This window comes from Thermobia domestica, chromosome 10 (assembly GCF_964235325.1).
Source record: "Thermobia domestica chromosome 10, izTheDome1.hap1.1, whole genome shotgun sequence".
In the NCBI taxonomy this organism is placed as follows: domain Eukaryota; kingdom Metazoa; phylum Arthropoda; class Insecta; order Zygentoma; family Lepismatidae; genus Thermobia; species Thermobia domestica.
This window is the reverse complement of record NC_137463.1, coordinates 14,192,822-14,216,850: the sequence shown is the minus strand read 5'-3', so window position 1 is coordinate 14,216,850 and position 24,029 is coordinate 14,192,822. Positions and strand designations below refer to the sequence as shown.

Below are 24,029 nucleotides of genomic sequence, written 5' to 3'. Positions count from 1 at the left end.
TTTCCTTGCTTACTCGGGGTCTGAACACACCCATTTTTGATCCCTTGCTCATTGATGATGAAAATTGGGTCTTCTATAACACTCCCAAGCGTATCAGACATTGGTTGTAGCCACATGACCCTGTTCCTCATACCTCAAGACCACCTATGCATTCACGACAGGTTATTTCTGTATGGTGAAATCGTCGGCAAGTGGTACATTATGAGCTCCTTCCATCTGGTTAAACCATCACTGCTGCCCTCTACTCTCATCAGTTGCAAAGGGTAGATCGTGCATTGCGGCAGAAGGAGCCGGCATTGGTGAATCGCAAGCCGTTCCTGCACGACGCTGTCAAGCTTCATGTGACATAGAGGACTCGGGAGACCCTTCAGCAACTTGACTGAGACACTGTACCATGCACCAAATTCACCGGACCTTACTCCAACATATTACCACTTGTTTTATTTCCTCGAGAACCACCTCCGTGGGAGATCCTTCGAAAATTAGGGAGAACTGCGGAACGCACTCATGGACTTCTTTGCACTCACGACCTCCGAGCTTTGTCACCAGGGTCTTGTGCAACTGTAGGAACGTTCGAAATCTAAAGCTATTGTAATTGTTATTTGTTTATCACTGCTCTTGAACAGCGAGAACTTTTTTGGTAACCTTTATATGAAATGCGTGTATATGTGTGTGTGTAAATAAGTTTTACAAAACAAACTAATCTATTTTTATAAAATATCTCCTATCAAATAGCCGGGTAAGACAAAAAGAGAACTGAGTTTTTGAGAAATAAAAATCCACACTTCAATTTCCCTGCCTTTTCCATTTTTTTCAGCTTTTCATAACATTTTCTTTTCCAGAACTTTCTCCGAGTAAGTTGAATTCCCTGACTTTTCCAGATTTTCTATGTTCTCCAGTCGCCCGAAATCCTGAAAACTGTAAAACTGACGTTCAGGTTTTCTTCAAAACCGATTCGAATTGTAACTGAAACTTTTTTTTTTTTTTTAATAGAAAATTGAGCTGGTTTTTGATACTGGTTTAATACTAGCTTTTTTTGAAAGTTTCCAAAAACCGGTTTCGGATTTTCTAAAAACCGAAAAATCTGTTTCTGTGTCTACCATCATAAGGAATCAGGCAGTATTCAAAAAAGCTTCGTCAACGCAATCACAACCATGATTATGAAGGGACGCAGAGGCTCAGTAGTAAAGCACTCACCTCTGGTGCGTAGAGTCCTTGAGTTTGATACTAGTCCGTGCCAATGAACTCTGTGATGGACAAATATCGTGTGCGTCGGTTTTCTCGGGGTTCCCCGTTTCCTCCCACTTTATTGATTCCATCACTGTTATCCATCTCATCATCACTGTCTCCTTCAGTATCGACGAATAATCGTGCGATGTTAAACTAAAAAACACTGCCTTGTTTACAACAATTCCACAACAGTTACAAGTGGAATTCGTGACAGGGTGCTACACCATTTCCAATTAAAATATGTTTTCACTAAAATTTATGATAACAATAGTACTGTACAATGATTTCAGTAGTTTCAAATTATTGAAACTAAACACTTGCAAGAGCAGACACGGGATGCATGCTATAGCTTCCGAGAATAGTAGAACATAACCATAAGTCATAACAATTACATCTCACATCAGTTCTACTTTTCCGTGAGAAAAAAAAGTATGTTGCAGGGTTAGGACTATATGGAGTATGGAGCAGATATTGGATACTTTCCTTGGCCAAATATTGGTAAACAATATTGCTCAGTGTAAGCAATCTCTTACGCAGACATGCCAGAGAATGAAATACTTAATTTAGAGTTCTTTGGTTATCTTAATGACGTGATGGGATTGCATGCCAACTAATAAGAATATACAGTTCTCAAGTAGTGTGACTTCTTGGAGGAACGAGTACTGAAGATTACGACCCATACTTCAATGCATACGTCGAACTGTCATATGGATCTTCAGATATTTTTAATTTTTTAACTGAGTATGGATAGGTGGAAAAATATTTTATGCAAATAGGTTCCATTTTGTGCCATAGTGTTGGAAGAACATTTTCGTATAAACGTATGTGAAAAGTTTCTTATCGTTAGTTACAGCATACTTTGTAAATACTTTTTCTACACCATATAAATAGTTTAGAATTCAGTTTTCAAGAATAGGTATCAGTAAATGAAAATGTGTGAGAATCAGCAAGCAAAAAAAGTTTTCGGCAAATTCTCAGTTCTGATGTTTCAACCATGTCCTCCACGTAGATGAATAATTCAAGAAAGAAAAAAAAAAAAAAAAAGAACAGAAAGAGAGGTGTTACTCGGGATGGTCCAGGAAGGTTCGAAATCATATAAAAAGAAGAAATAATCTTTCTGGATACAGCTTAGTGCTTATTTTTAATCTGCTCGTTATATTCCATAAATAACATTAATTTCTTTGTTTACATGCTAACCTACCATCGCTAACATGTCTGCGCCTATAGGACGTGCTTTCGCGTTAGGTTCTCCTGCTTCGCTTTGCTGCTCTGAACTGAATTCCAGATAATACACAAACAGATTTTGTAGTGACGAAACTGAACCATTGGTGTTAACCATCGCACTACTTAAGTATTTTTTGAACGCCAACTACCAGGGGGAAGGGGGGGGGGTATTTTGTGCCCACCTGTTAAGATCAAATATATATCGTAAAAGAAACAAATCAGAAACTCACAAAAACCTACAAAGACTGAAGTGAACAGACAGCATAAGACTAACACCTATTTATTATGCTGCCATCTAGGAGTGACACTTATAAATGTCAGTAACATCTACCAACGAGGGGGTACTTTGTGCCCTCCAACTTAAAACAGCAAATTTATGAGACACATTAACGTGAAACTCTCAAAATGAACAGTACACGGGATTTGACTAACCGCCAAATTCAGAAAAGGCGGGATACAGTTATTTGTTATACTTCCACCTAGAAGTGACAGTACTAAATGTCAGCCACATCTTCTACCAACGGGAAAGGGGGGGGGGGTACTTTGTGACCACCAACTTAAAATAGCGAATTTTGTGAGACACGTTAACGTTCAATTTGAACCAGAGTAAGATACTCGCTTTAGCTAAACATGCTGAGCAATAACATATTTTCTTAAATTTTAAAGAAATGATCAAAAGAGTAATTGCAAACAAATATACTGTGGTGGGTACAAAGTATCCCTCTCCCCCATTGGTAGGGATACTTCCAAAGGTTAATCTGAGTTTTTTATAGGTTGGTCTCTGAACTTAAAATAGCGAATTTTGTGAGACACGTTAACGTTCAATTTGAACCAGAGTAAGATACTCGCTTTAGCTAAACATGCTGAGCAATAACATATTTTCTTAAATTTTAAAGAAATGATCAAAAGAGTAATTGCAAACAAATATACTGTGGTGGGTACAAAGTATCCCTCTCCCCCATTGGTAGGGATACTTCCAAAGGTTAATCTGAGTTTTTTATAGGTTGGTCTCTGAACATGTGCAGACAATAAAAAGACCTTTCTTAAATTTTAAAGAAATGATCAAAAGAGTAATTGCAAACAAATATACTGTGGTGGGTACAAAGTATCCCTCTCCCCCATTGGTAGGGATACTTCCAAAGGTTAATCTGAGTTTTTTATAGGTTGGTCTCTGAACATGTGCAGACAATAAAAAGACCTTAACAAACTGCATTCTAAATATAGATACCTATAGTGAGACTATAAAATTTTACACGTGATTAAAGGTAGTCATACTTACCACGGTTCATCCACCATGTCCACTGACGATACTATACTTGCATCTTCAACAACTATTTCTTCCAGGGACTGGGTCTGATCTACAGTTCTCCCAAGAAAGGCTAATAAATTATCAGGAGCCGAGGAGGAAGAACATATTAAGTCCTCTGACGTCTGTCTCGTTGACTCTTTTGAATCCTCTTCTTCTTGTTCTTTTTCTTCTTCATCTTTTTCTTCATCTCCTTCTTCTTCTTGTTCTGTTATGTCCAACCTGCTACTGCTGCTTTCCAATTGATTTGATTGTAGACTGCGTACCAACACCAAAATTTTATTAATATCTTTTCAGTCCTGAGCATCAAAGGTCAACTTCTACTAGAAATTATCAATAGACAACAGACTGAAGTAAAAGCAATACCCACATTAGTGATTACTGAGCCTTGGATTTCTATGACATGTCATATTTTTAAGCTGGCAATATTTTACATGTATGATTAAATACAAACAAATTTCTGATCCCTAAGAACAAGAAAATTATGTTTTTATTCGTCACATAAAAGCATATTTGAACCATATTTACTTTTTCAGTCATGTATATACTTATAGGAATTATACAAATATTTTAATTGGCAACTCTGAACAACAAAAGCAACTTGATTTTGTAGTTTTTAAATAGTACCTTTACTAATCCTGATTAGTTTTTTCTTTCCAGTGTGTTTGCGATTGATAGCTGAGTTCCCGTGAACTTCTGCAGTTTCTTCACAAAAGTGTTCAGTGAAGTTTTGTGAAAACATTTGCATGATGACATATATACAGGGTGTTTCAAAACAACACCGACACGTTTGGGAGGTGTTTCCTGACACCAAGATAAAACAAAAAGTACAGACCAATCTGGTTGCACAAATGCTTCCTTTCGGAGTTATAGGCTGCCGAAAACATAAAAAAATGAACTTTAAGGACTCATACCTCCAAAACTATGGAACCTACCGTAGTTGGGTCAAGACTTCACTTAGGAACTCATATGGGCACTATCCGAAAATACATGTTTCAGAATCCTAAGGTACTCACGCAACAATTTCTAAGCAGGGAGTTTGGCTACTGGCATATAATTTTAAGTACTCACCAACTACCTCTATATAGATTGTTGCGTAAGTACCACAGGGATCTGAAACTTGTATTTTCGGATAGCGCACATATGAGTTTCTAAGTGAAGTCCTGACCCGACTACGGTAGGTCCCATAGTTTTGGAGCTATGGGCCTTTAAACTTGTGAATTAGACTTCTTAGATATTGGAATTTCCAGAACGAAAGTGACTGAACCATCTTTTGGGTGTTACTTTTGATAACGTATCTTGCCCATATATAACACAAATTTCTTCACGAAGTTGTGCAGTACTTGCGTTTATCGGAATAAAATTGTAAAATGTAGCACAATTTTGCGAGAAGTCCTCATCTTCACGGCGCAATACCTTACGTCTGATTATAAGAATTTCAATACATGTTTTGCATGTCATCTAGTAGTTTCAACTGTAAGCTGCGAATAAGGCTGTACTCCAGGGTACACGGCGTACATCCTCTGCTTAGTCTCAGTCATTGGAGTATACCTTATGCTATTTAATATTAAATTAATAGTATTAAATTAATCACAGTGTATCCGAATTAGAACACCAGCGATAAAGTGACCACTTTTCCTATTCTTACTCGTTGTTCAAATATACAGGTAATGAGAAAATACCTCTTTTTTTGTCACTACTCTAGCGTTAGTAAGGAAATTAGGCAATATATGGTTAGAGTTTACTATCCTATCAACGTCTACGCTATATAATACATAGGCCTACAGCTTAACGTGGAATTCAAACCCCATGAACTCCCGCAGGAAATCGAACCCGAGTCTCCCGCGCACAAAAACGTATACACTAACTATACAGTCACGAGGATCACAAAAGAGAGTGAGAGAAATGGAGGGAGAGCAAAAGTACAAGATTACATGACCTCTGTGTGTCCAAGTTTGTGTTTTGATCGGTGAATATCAGTACGAAAGCTTTGTTTTTCAATTTAACATCCCTTTCAGCAGCGAGGCTATATGAGACGGGACCTACTGATTAATGTGGAATCCAAACCCATAAGCTCCCGCCGGGAATCGAACCCAGATGTCCCACACCAAAGGCGCGTACGCTAATCGCTTAGCCACGAATGATCCCAGAATGAGTTAAAAGCTTTGTTTAACGTGATATTTGTATTTTCACACCCTACTCCCATCACAATTTTCTTAATTCTTTGTGGTACATCAGCAGCGATTTTCTGTTCCTTTTAACAGTGGGTTGGTTTCTTCTGTGTTTTTGCACCAATTTATGTTATTAATGCAGTGGTTTATCTAAGAGGTATCGTCACGAAAATAGAATAAAATGCTTTTAGTCTATAAAATGATATCACAGCCTTTATATATTAATGGAATTATTAACATATGCGCTTCACATTCTTAATTTTATTTATTTATTATTATTTTTTAATGCCATCTATAGACGCTATATACGCTGTTTATACCAATCATAGATGTTTACAAAACAGCGTACACTTTCTGAAAATTTTAGAACTAACGCCATTTCTTGTACAGAAGGCTCAATACCTTTTACAAGATTTGATATGTCTTGAGTAGCTTTGCGTTTACTATTGAGTACGTGGCCCAGTTTATAATGTTGGGTGGAGCCAATGGAACTTTCTCTGTTCGCTCCCGTCTTTAAATTCGTCATCAAATCATTGTTATTCTCAAATAAACACAATATTACAAAGAAAAAAAAAAAACATGATACACAAAGAGTGAAAAAAAACGCACAACTGAGTCGAGAATCGAACCGGTCATCCGCTTTATTATAGATTGGATTCTCGGTCCTGTCTTGAATTTTTTCGATCTTTGAACATCATTAATAAAGAGAGGAAGTTATGGCAAAATGTCATAAATGCCATATTTTGCCATTAAAAAAAAAAAAAAAAAACCTCTTTGATAAATGCCATCTCTTAATGTGGGTTTGGATCCCATTCTTGTCGCGTACTTTAACCCATTTAATCCCAAATTATTTTTTTTTTTTCAGAATTTCTTAATTCCTTCTAAACTTATTGATTCTGACCTCATTTAATATATTTTGAGGATTTTAGTATTGTTGATTTTAGTTTATCGTCCCTTTCAGCAGCGAGGCTATGTAAGACGTGGTCATACCGATTAACGTGGAATCCGAACCACATGAGCTCCCGCCACGAATGGAACCCACGGCAAAGGCCCGTACGCTAACCGTTTAGCCACAAAGGAGCTCAAAGGATTTTAGTAGTAGCATATGGACTGGAAGCAGATCCTTATTGTAAAAAACGAAATAAATCCACAACAAATAATCCACAGACAAAAGTTGATAAAAATAAATTGTTCCCATTTGGGAACAGTGGGATCAAAAGGGTTAAATATGCTTCTCTCAAGTCGGTAGCTGTTGAAAGGCCGTTTTCGTGTCTCAAACAAATCTTAACAGACAGGCGACATAATCTTACGGTGGAAAATTAAAAACTTCTGAACTATGTGCTGTGTAGCAGGACTACTTTCCAGAGATCCAAAGTAAGCTTATTTCTGCTCATTTGTTAGACGTTTCTTTTTCATAGACTTATTTATCTTAAGCTTTTCGTGTGTTACTAATATTTATGTATAATGTGCCTTTTTTTTAAAAAAAAAAAAATGATGTGTCCTATGCCTCACATCATATTTTTTAAAGTAAGACGAAGTCTTAAAACTAAAACGAATATGGTCATTTCTGCCGTATAGTGTGCCATTTTTCGAATTTATTTTGCCATTTTGCCCGCCATTTTTGGTGTTTTATTTTGCCGTAACTTCCGGCCTTTAATCATTAAATTCGCACCTATAGAAGAATTGGTTATATATATAGCCGCGGATCCAAGGGGGATAAGGGGGGGGGCTAAACACGGGAGAAAATGGGTTTCAATCCTACTTTACACTGGATAAAGCGGCAAAGCATGCTTTTGCTCCTCCCTTGATCACATCCTGGATCCGCGACTGTATCTATCTATCTATCTATCTATCTATCTATATCTATCTATCTATCTATCTATCTATCTATCTATCTATCTATCTATATATATATATATATATATATATATATATATATATATATATATATATATATATATATATATATATATATATATATATATATATTAATGGGGGGATATCAAGGTATTCAGAAAGTAAAATTCTGCGTCACAAAATCTTACCCAACATATTTACCTTAAAATATGGTTCATAACAATGTCTACCCTACATGTAACGTAACTGTAGTAAAGACAGTACAAAGAATCACGCGAAACTTCCATGTATGTATGGAATATTGATATTTAACGATATCTCATATTAGGTATGGAATATAGATATTTACCGTTATCTGTTAAGGTGTTAACGGGCTGACTCCCTTAAACACAGGCTTGGCAAAAACCATGGTTTTTATTGAAAAAACCAAAAAACCTGTTGTTTTTTTTGTTGTTGTTGTTGTTGTTTAAACCATTTTTTTTTTTTTTTTTTTTTTTTAATTTTCTCTGTGTATTTATATAACATATGGACTGAAACAAGTTTGTTTCGTCTTGATGTTATTATGCAACAACCGGAGTTTGCTGGAAGAGGTCACATAAGCTTAAAGCGGAATCCAAACCGCTTCCCGGCTTACATCCTAGAGAAACTATTTGAACTCGAAACCGGGACTAATTGGCCATAAATGCGATACGACTGCCGACCCACTCGCGAAGGAATCCTGATAAAAATACGTTGTACTAATCTTTACATTTTTGTCAATATAATTGTCAAGAGTCATTTCAGAAGGACAAAAAGATAAAACAGTTGCACACGTGAAACCATTATAGAGAATTACATATGGATAATTTCAAAGCACTGCAGAGTACAGAAGAACTAATTTAGTCCAAGTTAGTTCATTACGACTTTTATTAGTCCAAATTAAAGAAATACGACGACTTAATTGGTATATCAATAAGAAAAGTGAATAAAGATACGAATTATTTCAATCCACTTTGGCTCTGACCCATTTATATGTAAATAGATAAAAAAAAAAAAGATAATTCTGATTTCAATAAATGCCTCTCGTGGTGTTTGTATGACCTTCCCCCCCCCCCCAAAAAAAAAGTACGGCATTTCGATGTATTTTATCAATAGTAAATATTATTAAAGCGAAACAATATTTAGAATTTCTTTGATTGCAATTGCATAACAACAATAACAAACTATAAAAAATCGCAAAAGAAGCATTCATAAACTTATACAAAAAAGTTGCTTTTGTAGTATAATTTGAGTAATGAATGGGGAATTTAGGTCTGAATATAATACGAATAATATACGGGAGTGAAACGTAATAACCCACAAATGTGTGTTCATCAATATTTTACAAACACTTACACTTTTACGAACATTTTTCGTTGTTTGGTTTAAACCAGTTAAAAAAAAAAAAAGAAAAAGAAAAAGAAAAAAAAGCTCGTTTAAACCACCCTGGTTTAAACCAGCCAACCCTGTTTAAACGCTCGATCAAAATAATCGTTCAAGCTACATATATAGCAAAACATAATTCACAAATTCTCTTACATTATGGGTTATAGATAACGGGTTAACTGCCGTAGATGGCATCCCCAAAATACAAAATTTACAAAGAAAGAAACAGAATCAGACAAAATATCAGCCTGAGAGTAATAAAAAAAGTAATAAAGGTAATTAGAGTATGGTGATTAATCCTACAATGCAGTGCGACAGATATGGGTCACAGTGGTAAATAATCTGTTCTTTCCTACATAACGGTATGTAGTTAATAATACATGTTGAACCAGATTGGAAACGTTCGAAGGTAGTTGTAATTCCACAGTTTCCGCACAGATGGTACTATTAAGCCGGCACCGGTACTTACATTACTAATTTTTGTTTTGTCTTGCACTTTTTTTCAGAAAATAAAAAATCGTGCATTGTAGGGTTAATTAGGGAGAAAAACCAAGTTAAATTCTGGACTACATAAGTTGGTGTATTGATGAGATATTAGGTAAACAGGCAATAAAGCATAATATGGCAGTGTTTAAAACCCATTGTCTTGTTAACTAACCTACGACATGTATGTTGCTGTAATGGACGTAAATACAGAAATGTAGAGCGGAATTAACAGAAAGTGAGTTGCATCTGAACCAAACGTGATGAAATGGGACAAAATTTTGGATGATATTCTATTTTATGTGGGCATAAATTTGTAAAATCCACGGAAGAAATATCTTACTTGATTTCATAATATGATTGTACAAATAATCAAAATATATCGGGATCTTACATTTTACATGTATAATAAAGCAAAATATGAAATGAAGAATGTTTCCTTTACCACTTAGTACCCTATAAGAAAGAAAAAAAAACGATGAAGTAAAGTGTAAAGGAAGTGTACAAGGTGATCATAGAAATGTCGCAAAGATGTGCCGCAGGCAAGGCATGTGTTTTTATGCCACATAAAGTGTTTTTCCCAGTATAATCGTTTATACGTATACCCAACGTCACTGACGCGCCTGCTCCCCTTCGCTTTTTGTGGCCATATGGCACAAGTTGTCCTATGTTTTTAAGTTGCTTCGTGTTTTATGCACCAGATCTTATGCAATATGAGTACTCGGTGTAGTAATACTCAACACTCCTAAGTCAATCTGAACCCATTAGTGAAACTTCTTCCAAAGAAACTTTTTTCTTATATATAGCAGTAAGGGTGCATTTCACTCTAAGTGAAATTTATATTCCATGAATACGACCTACAACTACTACAGAAAAGAAGTACATTCATATGCGATTTTTAATTTTTTATCTCCAAGGGACATGTATTTCATAATGGGACTCCGCCTTTCAATTTTTAAATCTCCAAGGGACTGCGCCTCCAACCCTCCTCTAAATTTTACTTACATAATACTGTAGCTGAGTGATGAGTGCTGGTTGAAAACATGAAAAGTAAGGATTAGAGATGCAAAAAAAACCGGCTTTTTTGAATCGATGTTTTTTTTTTTACATAAAAAGCCGGGTTTTTTGAATCGATGTTTTTTTTTTTACATAAAAAGCCGGCTTTTTTGGAAAAAAAAACGAGAATTTTGGATTTTTTTTTCATTTTCATGATTTTTCTATCTAAATAGCTTTCTTATAGTGTATTCTATAGTTAGATAAGAATTCCATGACCTAAATACCATATTTCGCTCTGAAATTCACCATCAAGATGGATGGAGCACATGTTTTACAAATTAAAGCTAACACGAAGAATGTAGTATTTGAGGCCATTTTAGAGGCTATTTAACTATATTTTAACTTTTGAGTTATCGACATTTTTTTCTTCTCTAGATCATTTCAGTTTGTCATCCGTGTTTCATTTCAAAGAGCTTAGTACTCTAGCTTCTAACGCAAAAGTTAAACTTATGTTTTTCTATATATCCATCAAAGCGTACGTTTTTCAATATATCCGTCAAACATTACTTCCACATTTCTGTTATACTGTAGCTGTGCAATGACTTAGCAATAATTTTCCGGATACAACCTTGAATACCAATTTATGCAAATAATCAGTAGCGGATTTAGAAAAGTACTTTGGGAGGGATTTCTCTGATTGTTTCGTTTTATGCGGGATAGTATCTTGCCCTTTGCAGCTATGAAAATAAAATACTACATATTGCCCCATATCATTTCGCTAGTAGCTTCCTATTTGCTCATCAGTTAAAACAGTATTCCTGGGCATCGTGGCGAAAAATGTATTTGCTTTTTTCTTGCATCCTACGAAAAACACAAAGAGTGAACGCAAACGATAAACGAAACAAGGAAAAAAAAATACAATGCGATGTAAAGTGCTTGGACTCTTTCGACATATCACTCAATGTAGCCTTTCCTTGCAAGCAGGTCTTGATGATGTAATCGGTAACACCGTGGGCTCAAGCTCACGGCGTCCTCAGATCGATTCCTCCTGAAGGCACACTTTTTTATTTTCTTTACAACAATAGAAGTTTTGTTTTAAACTATCCACTCATTCGAGAAAAGGAAATTGTGTAGAAACACAATATTTCACTTTTGTATTCACATTATCGCGAAGAAATATGATCATTTCTTGCAGTTCAAACCTAGACGATAAGTTAGTGAATAATGTTTCTCGATCTTTTAATAAACAATGCCCAGTGTGTTGTCGTCGGCAGAGGTCTACACTGTAGACCTTAAAGTCGCAAGTTTCTGAGGAAAACACTGTTCATTACTATTATTATTATTATTACTAGAATGGCAACATAAGGAAAGAAAAAGACACATAGTCGAAGCTATTGATAGGAACAGAAGAGATATACTTTATGTCAGATTCTTTTTAGGTTTACACATGAACGTAATAACATTATTACATTTATAGATTAACAGATAGAATTATTATTTTATGAGAACAAAAAATGGAGTATAAATATGTTAGCTGGTAACATTAATGAATTTTGTTTCGCCCTTCTTCTAGACAGGTTGAGTTGATTTTGAGTTTAACGTCCCTTTCAGCAGCAAGGCTATATGAGATGGGACCTACTGATTAACGTGGAATCCGTGACACATGAGCTCCTGCCGGGAATCGAACCCGGGTCTTTTACTAGATAGGTAGGTGAGGTGACACCTTGAATAGAATCCTTCTTGTGACTACAGTTGTAAGTTCGATCACTATATGTAATTTGTGTTATTCCTTTAATGCTTTATCAACGTTGCATGTAGCGTTGAAGCTAATAACTTGTTAGCGAAATCACGTGTAAATTTGAAGACCGAGTTAAGTTGTGTAAATTCGCACACAGATCGAGGTAACGAAGCCAGAGTAATGTCAAACCAGTTCTTGAACAAAGAAATAGTTTCTCTGCTCTGGCCATCCTCCCTCGTAGAGTATTCGATAGCAAGGTGATCTGAAGATCTTCTGGTCCACGGGTGGATTCCCGCGCACGCAGAATCATTTTTATTTCTTCAGCACAAGTAGAAAAGGAAAAACAAACAAACGAATCGAGACGCATAAAGTTTAGAGTTAACAAGTAAGACTGAACCAAAGGTATGGGTCATTACGTGATTTGTTTAAAGAAACAATAAAATGGAAAGTTGTTTTGCCTGTGTCTAGAAATGGAGTATAAATAAAAGAAGCTACACCTCCGTCCAGAATTTCTGTCGCATGTCTTTCAAAATTACATAAATAGAAATAACTTTCTTTCTTAACTAACTAACTAACTAACTCTATGGCCTATGGAACCCGGAGGTTCAGTGCCGCGTTCACAAAAGCTCTCCACTGACTTCTATCCTTAGCTAACTGCATCCAGTTTCTACTTTGTATTCCTATCTCTGCGAGATCCATCTTAATATTATCCTCCCATCTGCGCCTAGGTCTTCCTAATGGTCGTTTTCCTATGGGTCTACCAGTCAAGACTTTGAAAGCGTTTCTACTTTCTTCCATTCTAGCTACATGACCTGCCCACCTAAGCCTCCTAGACTTGACGACCCTAACAATGTTGGGTAAACCGTATAAACTATGTAGTTCCTCGTTATGAAGCTTCCGCCATTCCCCATTCTCGTTCCTGTTGGGTCCGAATATTCTTCTCAGGATCCTGTTCTCAAATACTTTCAGTCTATGTCCTTCCCTCAGAGTAAGCGACCTCAGAGTAAGATAACTTTCTTTCTTATGATAGAAAATGTTAAATATCTTCTTAGAATTAGAAATATGCAGGAAAAAGAAAGTACATATTTCCAAATATATACATATATATTTCTGTAAAAAAATTAAGAAATAAAGAAGTTATAATTAATAAAAGAAATCTCCGAAACTCATCGCCAAATTCTAAGTTCCATTTTCCTAAGCATGGCAAGCGCGCGGCGAAATTTACAGAGAGAGGAAATATTATGCTTTATTAGAAATACAGCGCAAATCTTTCATAATGTTAGTTACTATACATATTGCACAGCTCTAATAATAATAGATATTAAACATTTTATACGTAAACAAACAAATAAAATGAAATAAGCCACAAGATATGCAAAGCGAGCAGGCAGTTTGTGGCAGTGATTGTCTAATATGCGTTTACTAAGAGAATGAATCTTAACATATCTTCGTAGTGTAGACGGTTAGCGAACGCTCCCTGAGTATTTTGTTTTTATCCACGACAAAAGAGGAAACTTCATTTTTAATCATTATCCTAACCGGAAGGGAAACTTATAAATATTTGAAACGGTAATTAACTTATGACTAAACTTTAATGAAACATTACTAAAGTAAAACATTTACTCCGAATAGTCTCTGCAAGTAATTTGTAGAAAATGGACAGAAATAATGAACATAAACTATTAGTTGTCAATTAAAAGTATAGTAGCAATAGTTCTAAACCCAAGTAGAATATTCACTCTTTGCTTTATAAAAATAATAAACATTTTACCTAATTCATCTTTTAACTGCATCGGAAATATTTTAGTAAATAAGTAAATAACATACATATGTATAATTTAATCACCGTGACTCGATAGTTGATTGCGAGGGTGAAGATAACGAATATTACTACAAAGTTAGTTGCCGCAATGGTCCCAGTGGAAGCCGGTGGGTGTAGCTGAGCAGCCTGAGGTGTTAGACTGCAGTATTGTCAATGGCTCGAGCGACTCGGCTCACGGCTCAGTCACTACCGAGCCGAACCGAGAAGTGAGCTGAGTCCACACCTCACTACTGAGTCAGCTCGAGTCCTCGGCAAAGATGGACCAAACTGGGCCGAGCCAATGGCTCACCCCAACGGAGCCGCTGAGCCGAACCAATTCCAACCGTGCCGGCTCGAGCCAATGGCTCACCTGAATCGAGCCGGTGGCTCATTGCAACAGAATCGGCTCGAGCCGATGGCTCACCTGAGCCGAGCCGAACCGAGCCGGTGGTTCAGCGCAACCGAGCCGGTTCGAGCCGATGGCTCACTTAAGCTAAGTCGAACCGAGCCGGCTCGAGCTATCGATTTAGTTAATCCGAGCCGAGCCGATTGACACCATTATTAGACTGACGATCGTGAGGTTTTCGAGTCCCTCTGTAGTAGGAAGGGAAGAATTTTAATTGTCCTTGATATTTCTGAATTCATGTCCATGTCGATTCTAGGAGTCCTCAAATGTGATCAAACGAGAGAATAAGTCAGAAAGTTAAAAAAATGTAGAGCGGTCACCTCTTGTGCATAGAGTCCCTGGTTCGATCCCAGCTCGCGCCAAGTGCACTTTATTGAAAAAAAAACTGTTTTTTTGGTTTAAATAATTTGCTCCATGTCTTCATATCATATATGGACAGAAATAAGTTTGTTTCGAATTGATTTTATTATGCAACGACCGGGTTATGCTGGAAGGGGTCACATAAGCTTAAAGCGGAACAAAAGCCGCTTCTCGAGTTATATCCGAGAGAAATTGCCCTTTATTTGACTTTGGAACCAGGACTAATTGGCCACAAATGTGATACGTCTGCCGACTCACTCACGAAAGAATCCTGATAAAAATACGTTGTACTGATCTTTACATGCTCCTTAATATAACTGTCGAGAGTCATTTCAGAAGGACAAAAAGGTAAACAGTTGCACAAGTGAAACCATTATACAGAATTACATATGGACAATTTCAAAGTACTACGGAGTACAGAAGAACTAATTTAGTTCAAGTTAGTTAACAACGACTTCTATTGGTCCAAATTAAAGAAATACAACGACTTAATTTGCATATCAGTAAGAAAAGTGAATAAAGATACGAATTATTTGAGTCCACTTTGACTCAGACACATTTATACATAAATAGATACCAAAGATACTTCTCATTTCACTAAATGCCTCTCGTGGGGTTTGTATGACCCCCACCCCACACAAAAAGTACGGCATTTCGATTTATTTTATCAATAGTAAACATTATTGAAACGAAACAATATTTAGAATTTTTTTGATTGCAATTACATAACAATAATAGCAACTACAAAAAAATCACAAAACAAACATTTATAAACTTATATATAAAATAAGTGGCTTTTGTAGTATAATCTTTTTGAGTAATGAATGGGAAATTTAGGTCTGAATATAATACGAATAATATACGGGAGTGAAACGTAATAACCCACAAGTGAGTGTTCATCAAGATTTTACAAACACTTACACTTTTACGAACATTTTTTTTTTTTTTTTTTTTGTTTGTTTGTTTGTTTGTTTGTTTGTTTAAACCAGCCAACCCTGGTTTGTAGTAATATTCACTATCTTCACTCTCGCAATCAACTATCGAGTCACGGGTCACGGTGATTAAATTATACATACGTGTTTTATTTGTTTATTTACTAAAATATTTACGATACAGCCAAAAGATCATTATTTTTGTAAAATGCTTATTATTTTCATGAAGCAAAGTGTGAATATTCTACTTGGGTTTAGAACTATCGCTACTACACTTTTAATTGACAACTAATAGTTTATGTTCATTATTTCTGTCCATTTTCTATAAATTACTTGCAGAGACTATTCGGAGTAAATGTTTTACTTTAGTAATATTTCATTAAAGTTTAGTCATAAGTTAATTACCGTTTCAAATATTTATAAGTTTCCCTTCCGGTTAGGATAATGATTAAAAATGAAGTTTCCTCTTTTGTCGTGGATAAAAACAAAATACTCAGGGAGCGTTCGCTAACCGTCTACACTACGAAGATATGTTAAGATTCATTCTCTTAGTAAACGCATATTAGACAATCACTGCCACAAACTGCCTGCTCGCTTTGCATATCTTGTGGCTTATTTCATTTTATTTGTTTGTTTACGTATAAAATGTTTAATATCTATTATTATTAGAGCTGTGCAATATGTATAGTAACTAACATTATGAAAGATTTGCGCTGTATTTCTAATAAAGCATAATATTTCCTCTCTCTGTAAATTTCGCCGCGCGTTTGCCATGCTTAGGAAAATGGAACTTAGAATTTGGCGATGAGTTTCGGAGATTTCTTTTATTAATTATAACTTCTTTATTTCTTAATTTTTTTACAGAAATATATATGTATATATTTGGAAATATGTACTTTCTTTTTCCTGCATATTTCTAATTCTAAGAAGATATTTAACATTTTCTATCATAAGAAAGAAAGTTATCTTACTCTGAGGTCGCTTACTCTGAGGGAAGGACACAGACTGAAAGTATTTGAGAACAGGATCCTGAGAAGAATATTCGGACCCAACAGGAACGAGAATGGGGAATGGCGGAAGCTTCATAACGAGGAACTACATAGTTTATACGGTTTACCCAACATTGTTAGGGTCGTCAAGTCTAGGAGGCTTAGGTGGGCAGGTCATGTAGCTAGAATGGAAGAAAGTAGAAACGCTTTCAAAGTCTTGACTGGTAGACCCATAGGAAAACGACCATTAGGAAGACCTAGGCGCAGATGGGAGGATATTATTAATATGGATCTCGCAGAGATAGGAATACAAAGTAGAAACTGGATGCAGTTAGCTAAGGATAGAAGTCAGTGGAGAGCTTTTGTGAACGCGGCACTGAACCTCCGGGTTCCATAGGCCATAGAGTTAGTTAGTTAGTTAGTTAAGAAAGAAAGTTATTTCTATTTATGTAATTTTGAAAGACATGCGACAGAAATTCTGGACGGAGGTGTAGCTTCTTTTATTTATACTCCATTTCTAGACACAGGCAAAACAACTTTCCATTTTATTGTTTCTTTAAACAAATCACGTAATGACCCATACCTTTGGTTCAGTCTTACTTGTTAACTCTAAACTTTATGCGTCTCGATTCGTTTGTTTGTTTTTCCTTTTCTACTTGTGCTGAAGAAATAAAAATGATTCTGCGTGCGCGGGAATCCATCCGTGGACCAGAAGATCTTCAGATCACCTTGCTATCGAATACTCTACGAGGGAGGATGGCCAGAGCAGAGAAACTATTTCTTTGTTCAAGAACTGGTTTGACATTACTCTGGCTTCGTTACCTCGATCTGTGTGCGAATTTACACAACTTAACTCGGTCTTCAAATTTACACGTGATTTCGCTAACAAGTTATTAGCTTCAACGCTACATGCAACGTTGATAAAGCATTAAAGGAATAACACAAATTACATATAGTGATCGAACTTACAACTGTAGTCACAAGAAGGATTCTATTCAAGGTGTCACCTCACCTACCTATCTAGTAAAAGACCCGGGTTCGATTCCCGGCAGGAGCTCATGTGTCACGGATTCCACGTTAATCAGTAGGTCCCATCTCATATAGCCTTGCTGCTGAAAGGGACGTTAAACTCAAAATCAACTCAACCTGTCTAGAAGAAGGGCGAAACAAAATTCATTAATGTTACCAGCTAACATATTTATACTCCATTTTTTGTTCTCATAAAATAATAATTCTATCTGTTAATCTATAAATGTAATAATGTTATTACGTTCATGTGTAAACCTAAAAAGAATCTGACATAAAGTATATCTCTTCTGTTCCTATCAATAGCTTCGACTATGTGTCTTTTTCTTTCCTTATGTTGCCATTCTAGTAATAATAATAATAATAGTAATGAACAGTGTTTTCCTCAGAAACTTGCGACTTTAAGGTCTACAGTGTAGACCTCTGCCGACGACAACACACTGGGCATTGTTTATTAAAAGATCGAGAAACATTATTCACTAACTTATCGTCTAGGTTTGAACTGCAAGAAATGATCATATTTCTTCGCGATAATGTGAATACAAAAGTGAAATATTGTGTTTCTACACAATTTCCTTTTCTCGAATGAGTGGATAGTTTAAAACAAAACTTCTATTGTTGTAAAGAAAATAAAAAGTATGCTTTCAGGAGGAATCGATTTGAGGACCCCGTGAACTTGAGCCCACGGTGTTACCGATTACACCATTAAGACCTGCTTGCAAGGAAAGCGCTACATTGAGTGATATGTCGAAAAAGTGCAAGCACTTTACATCGCATTGTATTTTTTTTTTCCTTGTTTCGTTTTTCGTTTGCGTTCACTGTGTTTTTCGTAGGATGCACGAAAAAAGCAAATACATTTTTCGCCATGATGCCCAGGAATACTGTTTTATCTGATGAGCAAATAGAAAGCCACTAGCGAAATGATATGGGGCAATATGTAGTATTCTATTTTCATAGCAGCAAGGGGCAAGATACTACCACCCTTGGAAAACATGCATAAACTTTCTTGACAGAGAATACAACGGTCCACTTACAATGAAGATGTATACAAAATTATTAACAAACAAGCCGTCTAAATGGAATAGGAACTGTTTGAATCCACAAAGTAGTATGAAATGCACGAATCTAACTGTGGATGCCACTATGAAAATTACTGAATTTTTGGGTTACGTTTCAAAATTGGTCGTCCGTTTCTAGCCAAATTTTGAAAACTTACCGGGAAGAAATGGATAACTTGCTCACTTGTGTGCTTCATAATATGTACGAACAGTGGAAGTTCTGTTTATTTTTTTTAAATAAGCGGATATCATCATGAAACGGTGCAAATTGATTACACGGATCCACAGATTTGTAAAATTTACAGAAATGGCGATTGTTTAGCTTTGATGGACCAGGTTGTTGTTCTACATTTTTGCAATATTTTATTCTGATCCTGTCCCTTTATTCTTTCATGCTTTAAATTAGGTTACCAACATTGAATTCAGACAATATTGCCGACAGAGCGTTAGCAAGTAAAGGCGGGTTACAGCCTCGCAGGGCACGTCGTTTTCTGTCTTCCTTACCAACAATTCATTTTCTTTCTTTACATTAATAACTGCCACTTACGTTTACGGTCTGTACAAGTCCCCTACTGCATTAAAAAAAAAAAAAAAATGTGTACAATACTTTCTTGACTAGTTGAACCCACTATCAACTCATTTCTCCTATAAATCATCCTGTTTATTTGCCAGTTTTGCCCCCTTCCCCCCAATACTAAACAATTACCGAAGAAATTTGTAATAATAGTTTAATAGAGTAGTGTGTAAAGAATAAAAATTGGTGTGTTCTTACCTGTGAGATGTATATGTAGGTCAAAATAAATTAATGAATGTCCAACCTGGTATGCACATATTCGCCCATAAGATAAACAGTGACAGATGGACAATTTCTAAAATTTACAGAATAAATTAACAATAATATTGCATTAGAGCAGTACGTGAATAATCGAAGAATGTTGTGTTGTTATGTCCGACACGGATTTGTATGTAGAAGAATAAAAATTGAAATGTAACATATTTCACACATTGTCCTTTATGTAGCCATTGAGCACAGCGTATAAAATGAAGGACGGTGACTCAGGATATTCGAAGGTGAAGATTTAAGAAGCGGAACAATTGAATTGTTGGTGAAGTTCTTACAAATTTCTGAAGTTGTTGCAAATCGTCAGCACGAAAGAGTTGTACGATGTAGAGATTAGTAAAACACAAGTTTTTTTTTTTTTTTTTTTTTTTTCAGATTTGTAAATGAAAGTGTAAGGAAGGGACCAATCACAATTCTTTGTATCGTGAAAGCGGTGGTTTTCAACAATGCATCTCCTCGCTAATGCTCGAGCCCCCCTGCCTTGACTCAGATAGCATTCGAGCTTTTTACTGGCCACCTAACACAAGTTCGTTGGTGCTTTTGAACCTCTTATAGTGACCTTGCACCGGGAAATGCAAGTGCACATCTTAAAAATGATTGCTGAAGATACAAAAAGTGAATGCAGGAAGAAAGAAGTATATATTTCATGAATTTATGTATGGATTTGTATAATCAATCTGCACACATGAAGCTATTAGGCAGGCGGTGGAAACTATTTCGCGCAACGTTACCGCATGATTGGATTGTACCCTAGGAGAATGCTTAGCTGAAGGGGTTCAGAAGCACGTAAAAAACAAAATTTACATGAGAAATGGATGATGCAAGTACTAAGACTTAACATAACGTAACCAAATCTAACCTAAACTAACCTAAGCTAACCTGGACTAATATAAACTAACCTAATATTAATAGAAATAAGTGAAATCTCATCATTTTTTGGAAACCTAAGCTAACCTGAACTAACATAAACTAACCTAATATTAATAGAAATAAGTGAAATCCCATCATTTTTGGGAAAATTATGCTGGACCCTTATACTAACAATATAAGATAAACTAACCTAACCTAATGTGAACAGAAATTACCAAAATTGTAACAATTTTTGCAAAAAAGAGCTGGGCCCCTTCTGCCAAATATAGGCCGAAAAAAGAACTGGACCCATTCTGCTGAACATAGGCCGTACCCTTACTTACCTATACCTTATTCTACTCTACCCTATCCTACTTTATTATACCTTTCTAAAGCGGTTCTAAAAATTGACAATTTTTAAATTCTCGTAGCTGTAAATAACATTTTTTTCTGGGGGGGGTATGTTTAGTACAAGGGGTCCAGAAGCACGTAAAAAACACAAAATTTACAGGAGAAATGAGTGATGCAAGTACTTAGACGTAACATAACGTAACCAAATCTGACCTAACCTAACATAAACTAACCTAAACTAACGTAATATTCATAAAAATAAGCGAAATTCTATCATTTTTTGGAAAATTATGCGGGACCCTTACACTAATATAACATAAACTAAACTAACCTAACGTAACCTAACTTAAAGTAACCAATCCTACCCTAATCTAAACGAATGTGAACAGAAATTACCAAAATTGTAACATTTTTTTAGAGAAAAGAGCTGGACCCCTCATGCTAAACATAGGCCTTTTTTTGTCGAAAACTAAGCGGATGATCAACATCGGAATAAATGCCGAATTTTTCATTTAAATTCACCATCCCATAGCATTAAACTCCGGGGAAAAGGTTTGACAGGCTACTTCAAACGTTCAAATGAACAAAATAAAAACAGGTTTCTTAATACAAAATCAAGCTTCAATGACATAAAACAACCTAATGTAATTTTAAATTTATACACTATGTAAATTAAATAAAACCATTTGCGTCATATTAAGAGTAATCTACTTTACGCTTTCAATTTAGTGCAAGGCATATCAATTAAGATTGGCAATAATGAATTGCATGGAATAATACATTAAAACAGTGTGAAAGCATAATCTACTCATTTGCTTCAATTAAGATTATATATAGCTATCACTTACGACATATTTTACTAAATGTCAATTCGATATAGTCCAATAATAAACAGTAAACGTATACAGACTATGTCTGTACTGCTTGCACGCAGCTACCTGCAGCCGTAGGCGTACACCATGATGACACCCATCTCTCCATAGTACAAGAATTTACAGTTATTTCTCTTTTAATAGGTGTATTTGTCTTTAACGATTTTTCTACTAACAAAATAAAATCCACTTATTTATTAATATAAACAGAAAATACACAGAACTGAAATGAAACATGATAATACTGGGTTGCACACTTCATTATTTATGCTGTATTACTTTCAGTAACAAAACATTGTGAAGATTTTTCCTTTACGTATTACACTTATGGAATATTTCGTCATGACTGAAGTTGCCAGGCCTATTATATTTATGTGATAGAGGCATAAATTTACCTCATGAAAACTGCATCTATCCGTATCCGTGTGTATATTTATCTATTTTTGTAGGATTAATTTTTGTTATGAGAATGTTGATATCAGTGGGGTACACAGAATTTTATCAAGGGTAGGGTACGAGCACTCCATTTCATTTTCTTTTAGGACAAGAGCAATGTTTTTATATATCTATACCCAGTGGTACTATTCTATATATATATATATGTGTGAGTGTGTGTGTTTATGTCTGGTTATGGGTATAACAAACGGTGGTAGAATGCGAAATATTTTAACAACCGGTTCTAGCGAACCGGCTGAATAGCTAAAATACCAGTTCTTCGCACGAGAAGAATAGCTTTATGGAAGGTATCTCTTCTTTCCCTTAGGATGTTCAATGAAAGTATAACGATAAAATTCCGAAAGATAATTTATTTTTGGCATAAGTGTTTCAACCTCCCCTTCCCTTCCCACGTATAGGATATGTCCTTTAATCACCGTCACTTGATAAGAATCCGGATTGTGGTAGGTACTAATTACGTTTCAAAATAAATTTCAAATAGATCAGCCTTTTTCCCGTGATGCGATCACAAACAACAGATAACATGGATTTTAGACATTTTGCTTTTCAGCCCTTCTCACTCTCATGGCAATGAGGCTGAACTTGGGCTTAAAAGAATAGGGAGTATCAGTATTCATCTCAGCGACACACGAAAACTATGGATTGGACATAAACATCGGTCTTTTCGATTACTTCTGTATGTATTTCCCTTCCTACTCCCATTACCAAATAGTGATGGTGCACTTGTATTTAAAAGGCATCAGGACTGTCATTATTCACGTCAGCAACCGCGAAGACTATTGATTCAACTGTAGATTATTTTCGATTATTTTTACATACTATCTTCCTCCTAACTTAAAAGGGAATCTTATCCTCCACGATATACGTATATATTGTTTTCAGGTTAGAACGCATATATGTACTAAGTTTGGTTGAAATTGTTCCAGAGCTATGCTGAAACATACATACATACATATAGATAGATAAATAAATAGATATAATAGAAGAGTATATAGTTAACCGTCTTATTGTTACTCTACGAAATTGTCTACTTTCTTCTTTCTAGAAATTGAAATATGCGCAATTTAGCAATGGTGCAAAATGTTTCCCACGAAACATGGATGAGGTTTCACGAATTCCGTTTGTGCGATAGGGGAATTCCGCAGTAGCATGTGTACAATAGAACATGAAAGTGTAGAAGATATCTTATGGAGGAATATTATTTCCTTTAAATGTATGTACAAAATTTTATAAAACCTAATTTCGCCCAATAAAATCGACTGGGCTTTTAAAAAATAAAACTTGGGTTTTTCACAAGCCTGGTGTTAAATGTGGACGCTATCGATTTTTCCTTAAATAATTATTGACAAATATAAAATGCAACAAATTTGAATGTCCAATTTCCGTTGAATATTTTTTCACTTTCCCTACTTTTTTTCTTGTTATTGTAATTTTACTATTGATTATAATCTATTAATGTATTTAAACTTTTTTGTATTTCATTTGTATTTTTGTAATATTTCTAGTAGCTGCTGATTGAACTTTATGTAATTGTAAGTCCAGTGTAATAATATAAGTTATTGTATATTCCTTTCTTTAACAAACTTTTTTTTTTAAGGAAATCCACGTTCTTACATTATCTCAAATAAGATATATTACAGATTTAATAAAAGTTTATTAAAATTGATTGTATTTCAGAA

At 35.4% G+C, this 24,029-nt stretch overlaps 1 protein-coding gene across 3 annotated transcripts in view; it reads right to left on the bottom strand.

Moving 5' to 3' along the window:
• LOC145662299 (phosphatidylinositol 3,4,5-trisphosphate 3-phosphatase TPTE2-like) overlaps positions 1-22,201 on the bottom strand; it is a 113,536-nt gene extending 91,335 nt beyond the window's left edge. For 2 of the 3 annotated variants that reach the window (XM_081727724.1, XM_081727726.1), the window contains exons 1-2: positions 21,961-22,201; positions 3,734-4,018 (exon numbers count right to left, since the gene is read on the bottom strand). In XM_081727724.1, the coding sequence (XP_081583850.1) occupies positions 3,734-4,018; positions 21,961-21,995 (320 nt within the window). In that variant the 5' untranslated portion in view covers positions 21,996-22,201. Of the gene's footprint in view, positions 1-3,733; positions 4,019-21,870 lie in introns of all 3 variants that reach the window. The other variant, XM_081727725.1, reaches the window with a different exon arrangement.
• Between the last annotated feature and the right edge of the window lie 1,828 nt (positions 22,202-24,029).